This window comes from Odontesthes bonariensis, chromosome 3 (genome assembly GCF_027942865.1).
Source record: "Odontesthes bonariensis isolate fOdoBon6 chromosome 3, fOdoBon6.hap1, whole genome shotgun sequence".
Lineage (NCBI taxonomy): Eukaryota > Metazoa > Chordata > Actinopteri > Atheriniformes > Atherinopsidae > Odontesthes > Odontesthes bonariensis.
Window position 1 is genome coordinate 21,088,279 of NC_134508.1, and position 12,861 is coordinate 21,101,139.

Below are 12,861 nucleotides of genomic sequence, written 5' to 3' on the forward strand. Positions count from 1 at the left end.
AATGAGTGTCACTTAATTGCAAATAAGTCAATTATTTTTCGAAATTTGTTTTGTCTGTGTCACTTAAGAAATTGGAATTTAATATTTTTTAACTTTTAATTGAACTACTATACTGTAAAACATTAGAATATTTCATAGGGCATTTTTAAATGTAAAAGACATCTGTGGTAAAGTCAGGACCAGTCGCCTGCCTTATATTATCCAAAGTAGAGTTACGCCCTCTGGCTGCGCCACTGGATAAAATATTCTTCGACGTCATCGCGCAACGTGTCTCCGTACAGTGTGTACGGAAGTGCCCTGCTGCTTTTAGCCTACCAATGCCGCTTGTTAATTCTGAAGTTTAATTCGCTCCTCGTGAATTCAGGGCTGCTGTCATCAGTTTTGGACGGTTCAGACCTACAATCCTCTCACTATGATTCTATAATGTTTTTGCACCTTAAAAAAAAAAAAAACGGCGGATACTTCGTTAACTCCTGGCTGAAGTTTGAAAAGAGTCCAAAATGAGCTCTCAGGATATACTTGAGAATGCGTCCACTTTAGCATCGTACAATGTGTTACTACAGGTAGATGAACACATGCTTTAGCTGTGCCTTACACGTCTCTGCCAGTGTCTTAATTGTTGATGCACTTTTTAAACTGTTTTAATCTCAGGTGATGTTTCGTGTGCTCACCTTCCTGCTGAACGCATTCACACTACGGTTTGTGTCCAAAGAACTGATCGGGGTCGTCAATGTTAGGTAAAGAAAACACAGGTTGGATCAGAGTGTCAGAAGCCCACGGAGAGCAGGCTACAAGATTTTACTGCTCCACCTGGTATAACTTGCGTTTTTCTCTCTGTCTTCCCGATACAGGCTTACACTTTTGTATTCCACAGTAGTATTTTTATCCAGAGAGGCTTTCCGTAGAGCCTGTTTGAGTGGGGAATCGGGGACAAATCGCAGCTGGAGACAAGTTATTAATCTCCTGTGGCTCACGTGAGTTGAGTAAAATATAACAAGTGTGGTTTATATGTCAAGCTTTGATGCACTTATGAATTTTTACATAATTTTTTTTATCATTTTAGAGTGCCTCTTGGTGTATTATGGGCCATCCTTCTTGGCGGTGTGTGGCTGTGGCTCCTAGAGGTCCCAGATGCCCAGATTGTCCCTTACTATGGTCCAGCTGTGGTTCTGTTTGCCTTATCAGGAGTTCAGGAGCTTCTGGCCGAGCCCCTCTGGGTCTTGGCCCAAGCTCACATGTTTGTCAGACTGAAAGTTGTCGCTGAGAGCTTAGCGATGATCGCTAAATGCAGTGTAACTGTGGTGTTGGTGATGTTTGCCCGAGAATGGGGTCTTTACATCTTCTCTGCAGCCCATGTAAGGAAATAAGTCCACTGCATTATTTCTGTAAATACTTACAAATATTGATTTTGATTCATGTGCCTCTCCTAGTTGGTGTATACAGGGTTTCTGGTCTTGTGCTATGCTGTTTATTTCATTCGTTTCTTGGGGTCCAAAGAGGCAGAAAAGAAGAATTTCCCACTCTACAGTGTAACAGATTTGCTGCCTCGCAGGTTTTATGACGAGGTTGTAGATCTGGCATATCGTTTTTCATTACAAATTGTTCATACCTACAATATCATACTGTGAGTTAAAACATTTGCTGTGGTTGGACTGAAATCCCCTTCTTTTCTGTGGTTACAGCCACTGGTGGATTGGACTCTAGCCCGACTTACATGGAGCTTCTTTAAGCAGTCCTTCCTGAAGCAGATCCTGACAGAGGGGGAACGCTATGTTATGACCTTCTTGAATGTCCTCAGCTTCGGAGACCAGGGTGTTTATGATATTGTCAACAACTTGGGCTCCATGGTGGCACGCTTTATCTTCTTGCCCATCGAGGAAAGTTTCTATATTTTTTTTGCCAAAGTGTTACAGAGGGGACGTAACATCAAAAGTCAAAAACAGGTCTGGATTGTGGGAATAAATGTAATAATTTATTTGTGAAAGACAAGGCAGGGGCTGTTGATTTAATTTCTTTTCGTGTGTTTATATGCAGGAAGACGTTGCCATCGTAGCAGACGTCCTGGAGTGTTTGCTGAAACTGGTGCTGGTGATTGGTCTGATTATCACAGTGTTTGGATATGCCTACTCACACTTGGCTTTGGATATTTATGGTGGCTCGCTGCTGAGTAGCGGAGCAGGTATATGTGCCACACAGTCCCCAAAAAACATGTTGCAACCTATATTACTCTTTTCTGCTGGATGTTCTTAGGGTACAAGCTTTTTGTTGATCCTCTGAAAGGGCCCCGTTTGCTGCGATACTACAGCTGCTATGTCCTCCTGCTCGCTGTAAATGGTGTAACGGAGTGCTTTGTATTTGCTGCCATGAGCCAAGAAGAGGTTGACAAGTAAGAATGTAGACGCAGGCATAATAGTTATTACACAGTACATAATCTGCCTGTTAACAGTGTTGATGATTTTTCCTCAGGTATAACCTGGTCATGCTGGCTCTGTCTGTGTCCTTCCTCGTCCTGTCCTACATGCTGACATGGTGGGCTGGAGGTGTCGGCTTTATTATGGCAAACTGTCTCAACATGGGCCTCCGTATCTTACACAGTCTGCTTTACATACACCGTTACTTTCAGTTCAGTCAGTGGAAACCTCTGCGAGGTCTCTTGCCCTCCCCGTACCTACTACTGGCACTCGCTGTCAGTGCAGTTATTACAGCGGTTTCTGAGGTACCAGAGAAGATGTTTCACCTTTCAATATTAGCAGTTACTGTACATTGGTATTTTATTCCATCTATGTATCTGCTTATATCATAGCTCTGAATTTAATTTTGTACATATTCGTGAGCCTGACTTGAGCTTCTCGATTGTTGGTTTTCAGGCTGAGCTCTGCTGTGACGGCGGCTGGTTGTTCAGGCTGGTCCATATCGGTGTGGGAGGAGTGTGTCTGCTTGTCGTGCTTGTGGCCGTTCTTCTCACGGAGACCCAGCTGATTCAGTTTGTGAGGACTCAGCTGTTGCCACGATACAGAAAAAAACATGCTTGAATCAGACAAAAGGTTGTTGAGAAGAAAAAAAACCTGTTCCATCTACAAACAGAGAAGCTACTGATCAGTAGCTGCTGTGACTGTGAAGGACTGGAGAAGATGGAGGGGAAGAAGGGAACCTTTTTTCTTTTTGATGGGACAAGAGTGTTTTTCTGTATTTTCACTGTAACATTCCCGTTTACGAGTGTGATACATGCCATTACTGTTTTAATATCCAACTGTTGGTGTAAGGATTGAATGTATTTGAGAAATACAGTGATTTAATATTTTTTTTGCTGGAGACTTAGTTTGTATGCCATATTTTATTTATACAATTCTTAGTGGTGTTACACTTATTTCCATGAGAAAAGTATGAAATGTTGACAGTTCAAATCCGACGCATATTAATGTTAATGTTTGTTTGTCAGCAAATTAATGAAAAAAATGACCAAGCCGAATTTTCTTAAATCTGGTGGAATATCAGCAAAAACAAGAATTCATTGACTTGTTTTGCGTAAATCCTGATCACGTTCCTGTTTGTATGGATGATGTTTCCTTAAAATTGAAGGAAATAAGGAAGCAAGGGAGGAAAAAAGAAAGAAATACTTGTCTTATTTGGGAGGTCACTTTAGTAATACACACGAAATAAGTAGATCATGGCCAAGATAAATCAAAGATTGTTGGCAAAGTCCAAGGCTCAAAACTTTGTAATTTGCTAACCGTCGTTGACTTAAGAGAATTTCTCATGTCTTAAACCATGCCTTGGAACAGTGGACCAGTCATCGCGTCACATATTGCCCGGAAATACTTTTCAGTTATTTGTTGGTCTCAAAGGGCTTAATTATGATTCAGTTATGATTAAAAAAAAATCTTTTACAACAGGACAATGTATGTTTATGTTTATTCTCCTCTCAGCTGTAAGGCTCAAGAGTGGCGTTTGCCAGGAGGTTTGATGTCTGAAGACGTTTTCTGTCTTCTGAGTTCATTTTCATTGGCGTGCTCTGCACCAGTACTGCCAAAAAAGCCTTTTCGGTGCATATGAGTGGGGGAGGTGACGCAAACGGACATATGTCATCTTTCCTGTGTATCTGGAATATATTAGTTGAAGCCTAATGCCAGAATTTTCTTGTTGTGTTCTCATCATTTCTCAATGAACCAATGACTAAAACCAGAGGCCGAGGGACAGGAAAGAGGAGGAGTCTGCTCACTCATTACATCATTTGTTAGTCTTAAGAACAGATTTATTGTCCACTTGAGAATCATTGCCAGATTGTGTGTATATATGAGAGTGTGTGTTGGGTGGAACCAACAAGAGGAAAACAGACCGCTGACAGAAAGACGAGAATTTCTTGCTGTCGAGTTTCTTCAGTCCATCGAATCATCATGTCTCAAGTAAGACCACTGTTTGAGTTTTTCTTACACCTTTGAAATCTATCGTTGAGGACACGGTGGACTGCAAAATATTTTTTGTTTCCACCCTTCAGCCTGGTCAGGAAGATGAACAAATGCAGCGTCCTGAAATGAGAGAAGAGGACCTGACTGAAGCAAAGACCAAGCTGGGTACTGGTGGGTCTGCAAAGAGCAAGACCTTTGAAGTAATGGAGGAATGCGGTGAGGAAAAACACATGCATATGAACACTCGTGGTACAGTGACTTAACTAGACATCAGGCCTGCACATGATAGTAGAAGGAAACAACTTTTGTGTTCTGTATCTGGTTAAGCTAAGATCACACTGTGGCAGTGAGTGTGTGTGAGGGGCATTTCTCATGATGCTCAAGTTTCCATTCCATATACAGAGAGGAAAAGAGAAGCTGTAATGATGAGAGATTCCCACAGTGCTCCCTGTTACCCACTGGGATCAAATATGTGTGTGTGTGTGTGTGTGTGTGTACTTTATATAAAGCAGAAATAAGCAGGCTTACATCATTTTTCTAGCACCCCATATACAGTAAAATATTCTAATGTTTGGTTCTTTGCAGAGAAAAAGGGTAAAGCTGCTCCCTCGGTGTTCAGTGGAGCGAGGTCAGGAGCAGAGACTGCTTTCAACACACGCTCAGCTCGACCAGTCAGGAAGTAGAGGGAAACTTCCTGACTGCAGCTGGACAGCAGCTGTTCCACGTTAAGGAGTCTCCTGCTCTTCTGAAATCTAGCTTACGGCTTTTTTTGTGTGTTCCTGGCTTTGAGTTGCAAATGATATGCAGTTATACAAATAAGGCACAAATTTGCACTTTAAAAACACCAGTTAATAACTTCAGAGAATTAGCTGTCATCTCCAGTGAAGGAATGTAGCTAAATGCACTTATACAAGTAAAGCATTTTAAGCACAAAGCAGTGATAACTGCACTGTACTCGAGTCTTTTGTTGTCATCCTCCTTTCTTCCTCTGCTTCACTATATTTCAAAGGGAAACTGTACTGACAATTTGTTACAAACACGTGACATACTATGAGTCATTAGTAATAAACTTACCCAACACTTTATACAAGTACAGCTGGAATGATTATTTATGCACCAGTTGATGGAAAATAGCAACTACATTCACAAATACCAACAGTACTTGCGACTGCTGTTTTCTCCATTTTCAGGTGTTTTCGACCAATCAACTGCTTAATGGAGACATTTTTATACAGATTTTTATGATTAAAATAATTTTTCATGTGTCGATATAAAATGGCTCAACTCCAACTCAACGGTGAAATCCTGATTTTACATTCTAATAATCAACTTAAAGTAGAATAACAGTCAAATTATGCATCTACTTGTATTCTAGTACTTAATACTTGTTTCCTGTGTTATAGCATGTTTTTTATGACAGTAACGTTTCGAGAACAGAATATGTAACGACTTCAATCTACAGTGAAGGAAACGCGTGCTCCCTCCACCAAAAAATGTTTTCATTTAAATTCTGGATGATGTCTCTTACTATCAAACTTTAAACCTATAGCTTTAGAGCAGTGACACAAGACAACAAAAGCAACATATTCAATACTGAACTTGAAACAACATACCATTATATCATTTTCTTTATACAAATGCAGAATAAAGGGTGAAATATCTGCACAGTAAGGCTAAGGCAATAATAAAGCGTGTGTAAAAATGTAAGATGTTACAAATCTACAAAAACTGAGGCAATCAGCTTATCTCTTATCCCTTTTATTCAAAAAAATGCTCAACAACTTACAGAATTAATAAAACTTTAGATTTGTTAGAACAAAACAACTACAGTAAATGAAGTGGGACACTTGAATGGAGAGAAGAGATGGAAAAATGCAAAGCATCAACACATAGAACAAGTATGGAGCAAAAAGTGACCACGGTCCAGTGGACTGTCACAGAAATGTTAGAAATCCAGTTTTATTTCATAAACTTGTGATGCTGGTCTTGGAGGATTTTGGCTGAAGACTTGGCGTCGTAGAACAGCTCGTTGATTTCCTCGACCTGCTCTTTCTCTACGTTCTCTTTCCCTTGAACACGGCCCAGCAGACTGGCTGGTGTCAGCAGCTGTACGGCGTACCTGAGAGGAAAAAAGGAAACATGAGCAGCGTGGCCAACATCAGTGTGGGATGTTAAGGAAATTAAGAGTAGCTGCCAGTCTCTAAAATATTTTCTCACATGTCTACGGAGATCTTGCTGCAGATAAAATAATGTGGATGCCAACTTTATCAAATGCTGTTTTGACTAAAGATGCCGACTCATCACCGGGTTCCAGTGTTGCAAAAGGGAATGAACCATCACCCCGTCGCTGCTGAACCGATCAAAACGCAGTTCTTACTATGAGCAGTGCGGGCACCTGAATTATTAGACCTCCTTAATTTGACGTTTCTCACCACAAGGCTCCCGATCTTGCGCTTAGTATAAATCTTAACGCCGTTCCCCCCTGCCTTTAAATGATTTCTGTCTTTTTCATGAGTTTATGATTGTTGCTTCTACCTGCCAAGGCCTGAAAACACTGAAGCTCAAACACTCGGACCACTTCTTAAACTCAATTTAAGTATGATCTGTGACCATGGAGAATGTATGCGAATACCTGAGGGTGGTTTTGGTGCCAATCTCCGCCAGGTGTGCTAGAGCTTCCTCGCTGATAATGATCCCCTCTGTCTGAGCACGAATCTTGATGATCTACAAATCATGGGCTTGTTAGCGACACATTACGAGATGTAATTTCACCGATTTCGACACTGGAGACTCACCTGCTTCATCTCCTGTGGTGTGTACAACATGGTGCGGATTATCATGACTCTGTCGAGCAGGTCCAGAGGGATCCCGTGTGGAGAGCTGATGTCCTCTGTCCCCCTGGAAAACAACAAACTCTTAATCCTACGAACCACTGTTGTGCATTTTTCCTTCACGAGACCCATTTCACGCCTCTCACCTGATTAAACAGTTTCCCCTGTTCGAGGCGAACACAACAATGGGGGCGATGCTGCTCTCCAACGCGCGATGGAGGTACGTAAAGCACTCGATGTCGAGCATGTGCACTTCGTCCACAAACAGCACCCCGGGTACTAGCTCGGCCACGCCCTGGTCTATGTAGCGGTTCACCACTTTGTTGATCTCAGCACGAAGCTTATCTGGAGTTGGAAAACAACAGTCGACGGTTGATCACAGCCAGCTTGCGATATTTAGGTCAGATCAGCCGTCGGGTTTTCTTTACCTGTGATTTCTGTCTTTTTGGGCTTCATCAGTTGACCCATCATGGAGAGAATGTCCTGACCTCCCTGGGATGAAAAAAGAAAATGTCTGATTAATATATTTATTCTACAGAATGTTAGCACGTGTGTTAACTAATATGTGGTGTTGCCATTAAAGCGCAGTTATGTACCTGTGGTCGGGCATTTGCGATATCCAGGTCGTGCAGTGTTACATCTTGGACGATCTCCTTCTTTTTGTGCACATCACCTTTGGGAAGCGGAACATATTCCTCTGCTTCCAGGTCAAACTCTGTCGCAAAGGTGTCACAGCGGCCTTGTCTCTGCAGAGATGCCATAACAAACAACATCTTCATTAAGAAGCTTTGAGCAGAAAACAGAAAAATGTCTCGCAATACTGCGATCTACAATGAAACAAAGGGCAACGGGCGGCAGAGCAGGTGTATGACTGATCCTGCTGCCAGCTCATCGCAGAGAACAGGGCATGTGGCCGAGGGATGAAAGAGTTTGAGAGGGCAAGTCATGAGATTGCTGTCAACAGTAACAAATGTGTCACCCAGCCCTCCGACTACAGCCGACCCGGGCCCCCCAGCCCACCTGCACTGATTAAAAGAGCCGTCATCACAGCCTGTCAACACAGGTCGCAAGCCTCGCTGCTGGAAGAGAGGAATTATGGGAGATGGAAAGATAAAGGGAGCATGAAGAGCTGCAAGAACGAGAGGAGTTCATTCCAAAGTACAGCAGAAATGCAGCAGAGCTTTCATGCAGGGCTGAGAGAGATGAAGGCCGAATGCCACCATGAAGGACTCAGGACAACAGACGGGAGGGAAGAAAGACAGAGAGCACTCAGCTTCGGTCTTCCAAAGAGATTCCCTGTTGTGTTTTACAATACTTGTGAAATGAACACAATTTGGTTGATTAAAGTCTAGGGGTGGGAATCTTGGGGCACCTCACGATTCGATTATAAAACGATTATTGATGCATTTTTAATTTATGTATATTGATGCACTTTTTCCACATTTCTTTTTGTCTCACTGAATGAGCAATTGCAGTTCAAAAAACAGTGCATTTGTAATAAGAAACAAAGAGTTGAATTCATTTCCATTATATTTTATTAACCTTTATGGAAATATCCAATGGAAATTCATGAACATTTGAACCTTAGTGTACAGCCAAAGGTGCTTTTTGCTGCTTTTAGTGTTGCAAATGTTAGTTACAAATAGAGGTGGGGGAAATTTCCGATTTTTAGATTAATCTAGATTCGGCCGTGGAAGAATCGAGAACGGATGACGTACCTCGGCTCCGTTGCTTCCATCATTCGCCGAAATCACCAATTTTCTACAACCGAGTAAGGTTGCAAACCCATGGCTATGAATTCCATGATGCCTTTCGTAATTCTCTTGGCCTTTTCCGATGTGGGTGGCAGCTTACTCAGAGCGTCCTCAATTGTTCTCTGGCTGCTAGTAGCAACAGCAGCCGGCTTTCCCACCTCCTCCGTCGGGTGGAATCGTGCTGTGTGACTTCTCATGTTTGTTGTGTTGCCAAAGTATTTTATTTTAGCGCAACAAATCTTGCACACAACGTAGCTTTTGTCCAATTCTTTTCCTCCATCAACGTTGTAGAATCCAAAATTATTCCACACATCTGCTTTTAAATGTTTAGGAGCAGGTCGGATCTCACGACGAGGTGGGTTGGTTAGCTCAGCCATGCTTGTTGTTTTTGTTTTCTGGGGGCGTGTGCGGTGGATGTGTGCTCTCGGTCCGTTCCCTGTAGTATCTCGAAGACAGCACTTGCTGTATTAGTTCTGCTTTACTTGGCATATTTGAATAATCGGAATTTGGATGTTTGTGAATCGTTCTCGATTCTTCCACGGCCGAATCTAGATTAATCTAAAAATCGGAAATTTCCCCCACCTCTATTAAAGTCTAGTAAGAACACTTCATTCATACCCATTACATTTTTTGATTTACAGCAAATTCTAGTCATTTCTATGAACAGGTTTCAGTTGGCTGGAGTAACAGAATGTGACAACAATGAATTTTTATATCATTAGGTCTCAATGTCTTTCCCGTTTTCCACCCTCAATATAAAAAAATATCAGGTACACCTTTTCCAATAATCAGTGCCATGGCAACCAGTGACACAATATTCGAATTCAACAGTTTTTTCTATGTAGCAGCAAATGACGGCAACTGTCACCTGTAGGCACTTCAAAGATCCAATCCAAGCCAATCATCATCCAATTCATTGTAATACAATAATAATATAAATAAAACAATAAACAAGATATTATTTTTGGGAAGGGACAGCAGCAGAGAGATGACAAAGAAGGGAAGCCCCTGCAGTGCCTGGTTTACACATTTTAACATTTCTAAACATTTTTAAACCGTGTCAGTCAAACCACACAAATATAAAAAATAGTTTACCTTGACAGCCCCACTGTTTGCTTCTATGTAGATGACGTCTCCCACTTCCACGCGCTCTTTCTGAAGACTCTCGTAAATGCTGGGATCCAGCTAAGAAAATACAACGGCTTGATTTAGGTGAACACCGATCACTACCTGCTCAATATTAATTTGCCAAGTATTCATGAAATCTGAGCATCGCTGTTTCCAAGAAACATTAGCCTTGCTGCTGCTACTACTACTACTACAAAAAAAAAAAGAGAGAGAACAGAAACCAAATATTTCATACATTGTCAAATGAGAGGCAGAAAACCTGCATTTGGAAAAAAAAGCCAAGACACAACCTGCAACAAACCATTTCTTGGTGAATTGACATTCTTCCCTTTTTAGCTATTAGAATAATCATCTCACTGTTCATACATGAAATAATGAGTGGGTTAAAGTTCTTTGCACTCAACAATGCATGAACTACAGTTTCAAATTAAACTTCCCAGTCTGACCTTGAGCTGTTTTGTGCCTTTGGCCGTCTTTAGACCGATGATGACGTGGCTGATGGTTTTTCCGTAGCCGCCCATGGGATTCTCCGTCTCACAGGGGGTCAGCTCTGTCACCTCCCCTTCATACACCTCCTTAGTTTCTTTGATGCGCAGTCCTGAATATGGTCGATGTTACAGTCACACACACACACACACACACACACACACACACACACACACACACACACACACACATACACTTCAGAATGAGAACTGAATCAGCCCTTTATATTCCCGAACCAAATATTTTATTACGGGGAAGAACGTGTGTGTGTGCCCGTGAAATGCCAGAGCATCAGTTGGTGTAACATGATCACACTCTTTCACACAGCCTGTGGACCTGAGTATGAGCGGGACACAGGTGCCCGATCATCAGTGCTGATGGTCAGAGCGCAGTGCTTAAGGCAGGGACTGTGTTGCGGAACTGTTGTTGACAAGGTGATGACAAACTTCAAATGAAACCCACTCCCTGCCGGAGGACCTGTTCTAGGGCTAGAACAAACCCCTCCCCAGTTTTCCTTTCTATCAATAACCATAGTCATAAATCCGCTTTCGATTGTTGCCTTTCAGCTGATGACAGCGGACTGCATAAGACACTTTGTTGTTTCAGTCCAAGGGACTCTTCTCTGAAGTAACATTGAAAATATAATATCTTTATACACCAAAACTGCAGTTTGTTTTTCACCACAACTCGAGGACAACTAATACTTCCGTTCACCTGATTCAGCAAACTAATATTCTGTATCGCGACCCTTGTTGTATTTATGCCTGCGGAGTCTCGAGTAAATAAGTTGCATGCAGTGAAGCCACCAGAAATTTATACTACTAACATAATATCAAAAAGGGGAAAATCTAAATATCTGTTTTGGTCTCAACCAAAAAACAATCATCTCCATCACAGTGAAATGTTGGGGGCAAGGAAACACAACTTCAGTTGGGATTAACAATTCAAGTTGCACTTACCAATTGCTCTTCTGAAATTCTCCATAAGTACTTCTGTTTTTTTAATCTCAGACGAGTAAACTTCACTTCCGACCATCGGGCAGAAAGGCACCTTGTTTCCCAACTCCTGTGCAACAGCCAAGGCGAGGGCAGTCTGATGGTGGAAGGGTAGAAAAGAGAGGGAAGTAAGACAATTTGAGAGGACCAGTCAATCAATTTAGTGTTATTTTGCCACCTTATGAACTCTGTGCCCTTACCTTTCCTGTTCCAGGTGGTCCTGCCAGTAAAACTGCCCTTCCTGCCATCTTTTTTGAGCGAATCAGCTCAACAATAATGCCACAAGCCTGAAAAATGTTTTAAATTTCACACAGTTATTAAATATTATATTGTGGCATGTCATCTAGAAAAACACAACACTGTTTCCAGAAACTTGACATGGGAAACACGAAACTGGATGGTAAAAGATTGGGTAAAAATAGAGAAATCCAGAGAGTAAAGATGAGGAGAGTGAAGCTGTTATATGTGGTGAGTTTTAAAAAAAAGGTCCTTCGTCGTTGAATTCGTGACATGACCTACTTTAAAATAATACATTGGCATTAACATGCTTTTTAACTGTGATTGGGAAAAAAAAAAATCATTCCTATGTTTAAACTTCATCACCACAGGTTATTACTTTTAGTCTGTAATTAACAGATCAAATTTCCTTTTTTTCTGTTCTGACAAACATGTGAATAATGAAACATTTACATTAAAACAAAACGAATGAAGGAATGTTAAATAACTGTGGCTTCCTCGGATTACCTCCGAGCAGAGGATGAAACAACGACACAACAGTGCTAACGGAATTAGCTTTTGGTGGGCTGGATTTCCTGCAGTGAACTAAATCATCCGTACAAATAAAACACTCCAGTTTAAGAAATTCATTTTAGGAACAGAATAATGAAACAAGCGCAGTGAAAAAATAATATTACCTCTCTTGCAGCCTCTTGGCCCACTAGTCCACATGCTGACTGTTTAGCAATCCCGGCCTCGTCTAACCCGAGTCCTTTGACGTGACTGTGTGAGGCAATCCTCTGAGTTTTCGTGGTGCTTTTCACCTCCTCGATTTTCATAGCTGTGCTAGTTATGTTAACGTGTGATGTAAAGATGGCAAGACGCGCCACGGACTAATAAATAACTCCTATGACTTTGATTATTTCTCCCCGCCGCAATCGGCGCCGAAACTCAAAACACAGGAAAGTCGGTTTCCATGTGGGTTACTAGGGGAAAATAAGCGGAAGTGATACCCTGAAGTGCCGCCTACTTGGACTAACATAAA

At 41.7% G+C, this 12,861-nt stretch overlaps 3 protein-coding genes across 3 annotated transcripts; 2 read left to right on the plus strand and 1 right to left on the minus strand.

Moving 5' to 3' along the window:
• Window positions 1–305: 305 nt before the first annotated feature.
• rft1 (RFT1 homolog) lies at window positions 306–3,879 on the plus strand. The gene is made up of 10 exons (XM_075460932.1): window positions 306–563; window positions 652–737; window positions 852–974; window positions 1,064–1,355; window positions 1,431–1,565; window positions 1,683–1,943; window positions 2,035–2,179; window positions 2,281–2,386; window positions 2,467–2,716; window positions 2,868–3,879. Exons 1-10 carry the CDS (start codon window positions 501–503, stop codon window positions 3,030–3,032), a joined length of 1,626 nt encoding a protein of 541 aa, XP_075317047.1. The 5' UTR covers window positions 306–500; the 3' UTR covers window positions 3,033–3,879.
• Window positions 3,880–4,263: 384 nt separating this feature from the next.
• Window positions 4,264–5,350, plus strand: mustn1a (musculoskeletal, embryonic nuclear protein 1a). Its single transcript, XM_075460934.1, has 3 exons — window positions 4,264–4,403; window positions 4,496–4,622; window positions 4,992–5,350. Exons 1-3 carry the CDS (start codon window positions 4,395–4,397, stop codon window positions 5,087–5,089), a joined length of 234 nt encoding a protein of 77 aa, XP_075317049.1. The 5' UTR covers window positions 4,264–4,394; the 3' UTR covers window positions 5,090–5,350.
• A 798-nt stretch (window positions 5,351–6,148) lies between these two features.
• On the minus strand, window positions 6,149–12,820 carry ruvbl1 (RuvB-like AAA ATPase 1). Its single transcript, XM_075460935.1, has 11 exons — window positions 12,515–12,820; window positions 11,801–11,887; window positions 11,565–11,697; window positions 10,566–10,717; window positions 10,087–10,176; window positions 7,834–7,983; window positions 7,666–7,729; window positions 7,384–7,582; window positions 7,202–7,304; window positions 7,039–7,130; window positions 6,149–6,525 (listed from the first exon to the last, which is right to left on the minus strand). Exons 1-11 carry the CDS (start codon window positions 12,653–12,655, stop codon window positions 6,366–6,368), a joined length of 1,371 nt encoding a protein of 456 aa, XP_075317050.1. The 5' UTR covers window positions 12,656–12,820; the 3' UTR covers window positions 6,149–6,365.
• Between the last annotated feature and the right edge of the window lie 41 nt (window positions 12,821–12,861).